At 43.4% G+C, this 4,802-nt stretch overlaps 1 protein-coding gene across 1 annotated transcript in view; it reads right to left on the bottom strand.

Moving 5' to 3' along the window:
* LOC101861218 overlaps positions 1–4,433 on the bottom strand; it is a gene marked incomplete in the record, with an annotated part of 56,353 nt that extends 51,920 nt beyond the window's left edge. The window contains 1 exon segment of the mRNA XM_013085350.1: positions 3,636–4,433. Coding sequence (XP_012940804.1) covers positions 3,636–3,897 — 262 coding nt within the window.
* Positions 4,434–4,802: the final 369 nt, after the last annotated feature.

The raw sequence follows: 4,802 nt of genomic DNA, 5'->3' as shown, positions 1-4,802 counted from the left end.
GAAGAAGAAGAAGAAGAAGAAGAAGAAGAAGAAGAAGAAGAAGAAGAAGAAGATTTTTGTGTGTAAATGTTTAACGCCCTCAATTACGCAACTTAGATCGTTTCGGGACAGGCTTCGATTCTGCCTGTAAGAGCCAACACAGGCTGAGAGGGATACAATGTCCAAACAGAAAGACGTAGATACTCGACAAAAAATTTTCTTTTACAGGAATCGAATTTATCTTCTCTGTGCGACGGTGAAGCGCCTATTGTAAATTTAATTGCTTCTACTGCAACGCACTTTTTTTGGTTTATGTAGAGGTTTTACAGCGCTCGCAACTACATAAGGTCATATGAGCGCCACAATGCACTTTAGTTGGGGAAAGTTTTGTTAGCATAATATCAGTGAGGGAGTATAAAGACTGGGATATTAATTTCAGTTCTCGATGGAACGTGCTCGCACAATATTTGCCGCAACCAGCGGGGGAAAACTCTTGGAGACTGACCGTACAGTGTTAATACTTCGGACAACAAGACGAACATTCTAAAAAGATGTTTCATTCAGGATGAATATATATTTATTTTTTTTAGCGAGAGTAATACTCTTAAGAAGAAAGATGCTAAAATATTGTTAGCAGCTCTGGTGTATATAGGCTATAGGGGACAAAGTCGCGTAGACGCCGAGGCCTCCATCAAGCCCCCGCTGATCCCCTTCGCGGAGCGTGACATCACTAGCTGGATGGCGACTTGGCGCATTCCACACGCCTTGTGGACCCTAAATCAACAAGGCGACAGTTCGTGTTGTTTTAACTCATTTTCTTCCCGTTGTTGAAAGCAAGAACGCCTTCGTTTGTTTGTGCAGAACGCCGCCAATTGTCAGGGGGTGGGAAAGTCAAGAAGCTGCTCCAAGATGGAGCGGGTTTCTTCTTCCTGTTTCGTATGTCTGTCTGTTTGCTTTGTTTCTGCGTTTGATTTCCCACTTTGGTCTAACTTGATTTTGAACTGTGGAAAATAAATGGCAAATTAGCCCGTCTCGTCTTTTGTGCTGCGATCTGGGCGCTTCAAATTATATAGATTTACACTTAATATGTTGTTAATAGGCTGCTTTCCCGAGTTCCGAGAGCGCGATATTTTTTATTTTATTTTTATTGTTGTCCTTGTCGCTTCCTTGACAAGAACCAATAGGCCGTGGCTGAGAGCTCGTGTACCCACAGTATCATCACAGATTGCAATAATGATCATTAAGTACCTCTTCCCTCTTGCCAGTATCACCCACAAAGTATGATATTTGGCCATCCTCCCACCACAGGGACTGATCCTCATTCATGTTGTCAGCAAAGAATCAACGTGTCAAAACTTCCTAGACTTCAAAAAGCCACTGAGGGCGACTCTATATTCATGTGGTCCCACATAGAACAAGCCCATTAAACACACTGACTAAAAAATAACCCGAAAACCAACAGCAAACAAACAAGCAAACGAAAAGCAGCTCAGAAAATAGACTCAAATACTAAATCCTATTGACGTTCATAACGAGCCATATGTTGCCCCAAAGAGAAAGGCCTTAAAAGAAATATACTTAGTGCACCTTTCAACCCCCCCAACCCCCCCCTCCCCCACCCCAAAACAAACCAAAAAATTAATTACTTTAACATTAACACGAGTGTTGTCATCATTTAACAGGACTCAAAGCGAATTAATACTAAATATATATTCAATAGCGTTCAAATCAGGGAGGTCCGTTAACTCTGGGTTTAGGCCCAAGGGCCGCTGACGTATTATCTAATGGAGCTTCACCAATGGCATCGTCTGGCCATAAATGACGTCTCCCGCTTGACTGAAATATACATTGATCTAAGCGTCAGAATCCTTGACTACTGCAGTTCTTCTTCTTCTTCTTCTTCTTCTTCTTCTTCTTCTTCTTCTTCTTCTTCTTCCAGTATAAAAATATTTACAGTAACAAAGACAACAAGAGCTATGACACCACCACTACCGTCATCTCCACCAGCACGATGACGACGGCAACAACAACAATAACAATACTAGCAGCAGCAACAACAACAACAACAACAACAACAGCAGCAGCAACAACAACAATAGTGTTCCCACAATAATTACTATGACTTTACAGCTATAGCTGCAAGTGCTGCTATTTTTGTTGTAAGTTCAGTTACCGCCGCTGACACGTCGATCGAAAGTTCAAGTATACACGGTTGAAACAATCTCCCTGGTCGACTTCTCTTAAGAAAATGTTAAACATATCGTACGACACAAGCCACAAAGGTTAAAAAATTTGAAATGTCAGTTATCTTTTCGATAACAAAGCTCTTTATACTGCTTTATCTTCTTTGAAACAAGCGACTTCAAATTTAATTTAAAACATAGTTGTGAAACATCGTTAATCGCTCAATGACAAATTAGGTCTCGCGCCTGTATAGGCCAAAAAACCGTTTCTCTGGCAGTTGCTGTATACAAAGGTAGACTTTGACGCAATATGTTGAAACAATATTGGCTTTGGCTATTCCTTATTGTGCCGCCAGGTTTGGCCAATATACGAGAAGAGTCCCCTATATAAACTATAGTATTTGCGCCTTCACACTGCCATCCGCCAACTGTTTCAGTTGTATGCTCCTTTTTTTACTACTGTAAATTTATCCCATTGTACCACCAACAAACTGGTCGCCAGAAGTACACGGTACATACTAGGCAGTACACGACGCCCCATGACCCATCCCACCTCCTTACCCTTGTCTTGTAGATTTCAGGCAATTTGGATATATCTACAGTGATGTGGTGTGTCGCAAGCGAACAAAATACAATGTGCAATGTAGAAGAGTAAAACAAAAGTTGCTCCCCCATCCGATCCGGACATTGGGGATTGCCTTGTTAGTGAGACAACTCCCTGGGCCTTCGGCATATTGGCTTAGGGTGACCAGAAGAGTATAATAAAAAATAAAACATAACTGTAATTCAGCATCAAGTTTCGCACTCCGCGTGAATCCGAAGAAATTTGAGGCGCTGATCATGAAAATGCTATTCCGTTCAGGCCTTAGCCAATATAACATTAAACAATGGATTAAAAATGTTAAGTCGTTTGGAGAAACTTTAAAGAAACCTCGCCACCTCGGCACCCCCCGCAAATTATCTGGTGTAGCCAAATATCACCCCAATTTAACTTAAAGATGGGCGAATGCCCAAGGGACATTTTTAATAATAATAATAATAATAGATAGCATTTGTATAGCGCATATCCCCGCTCAGCAGCAGGCTCTATGCGCTTTACTCTATATTAATGACAACTCACGCTCAAGTTTAAGAGACAGATTGAAAGGAGGTAACTCATTACTTCATCTAGTGATTGATAAACAAGCTTCTTTGACATTGGGCAGTCGGTGTGACATGTATCTAACAGAGGATATGAAAACCTCGTTGTACCACCAACCCCACTGTACCGCCAACTTCATCTTCGTCCCAAGGTAGGCGGTAAAACGAGGTATATATGAATAGGGGTAGAACCTGATTTTTCTTTTAACTTCCCAGAGTGTTCCTGCCTGCTCCAAGTCCCCGGGGAGACCAAGAGATCCGCATAAAAAACCTATTTGGCGCCTCACAGGGCTTCAGCTTAAACACAAACAAAACACAGTTGACCTTATTTACCTTGACATATCCCACTTCCATTTGCAATACGGGCACCGCCCTCCAAACCACAGTGGAATCCCAGGTCGGAGTCACAATCCCCCCCGTCCGCCGGCCGACATGGTTGTCCAGCTTGTACGGGGCAGCAACCGGAAGACAGTTTTGGGCGTTGTCCTGTGCAAACCACGTGATTTCCACAGCCTTGCTGGTGGCTCAGTTCTGCCAGAAAGGCGAGAAAGAAAATCACGTGGCACGGGACAGCGGAGGCAAGGTGCAGTGGCATCCGTGTAGACTAGGAGAAACCCCGCTCACACCGGAGATGACCGTACAGAATACGGTAAATCCCTGTCACACCGGAGATGACCGTACAGAATACGGTAAATCCCTGTCACGTCGGAGATGGCCGTACAGAATACGGTAAATCCCTGTCACGCCGGAGATGGCCGTACAGAATACGGTAAATCCCTGTCACGCCGGAGATGGCCGTACAGAATACGGTAAATCCCTGTCACATGGCACAGGCAGGAACCGTTACTGTGGGCAGCTGGAACATGGGTAGAGTACCGTGGTGAGTAGTGTAAGCTGAGCAAGGGGTCAGGAGAAGACCCACATTTCATGTCGCGAGTAAGCCACCCGAAGATTTCCACTTGGTTCCTCTTTATTAAGAAAATACTTTTTATCCTCTGTTGTGTGAGGGCGGTCACAAGTCCAGTTATCTCAGCGAAGTGGTCCAGCTGATGGTACTCGGGGTTGTATCAGGCCGTGTCCAGTTTTGCTGCAAGTATACGCAGTTTAACCCATGATGGTGGAAGAAAGTCGTCTGAAAGACAAACACATACGTAACATAAGAAACGGTGACGAGAGGAGCTAGAAATACTCTCGTTGGAACGTTTATAAAATTTAGTTAAGAACTAATCACTAGGTGATTATTGACAACATTTTGCACATCTTTGATATCCTTTATTAGGGGTGCAGAAAGTTTTGTTTATCTGATGTATCTTGCTAATCAAAACAGAGGTTTCTACTGTGGAACCTTAAAGTGGCCAATCCAGCACTGATTTTCCTCGAAGCTACAAGTATATTGGTTTAGAAGTCCTCTCTCGATACAGCCTAGAATGTACCAAAGCACTACTATTGAGAACCTCAGAAGGACACGCGGCACGTGAGTGTTTGGCTGTGTGTGTGTGT

Source organism: Aplysia californica, unplaced genomic scaffold (assembly GCF_000002075.1).
Source record: "Aplysia californica isolate F4 #8 unplaced genomic scaffold, AplCal3.0 scaffold00367, whole genome shotgun sequence".
NCBI classification, from domain to species: Eukaryota; Metazoa; Mollusca; class Gastropoda; order Aplysiida; family Aplysiidae; genus Aplysia; species Aplysia californica.
This window is presented reverse-complemented; position numbering and strand designations above follow the sequence as displayed.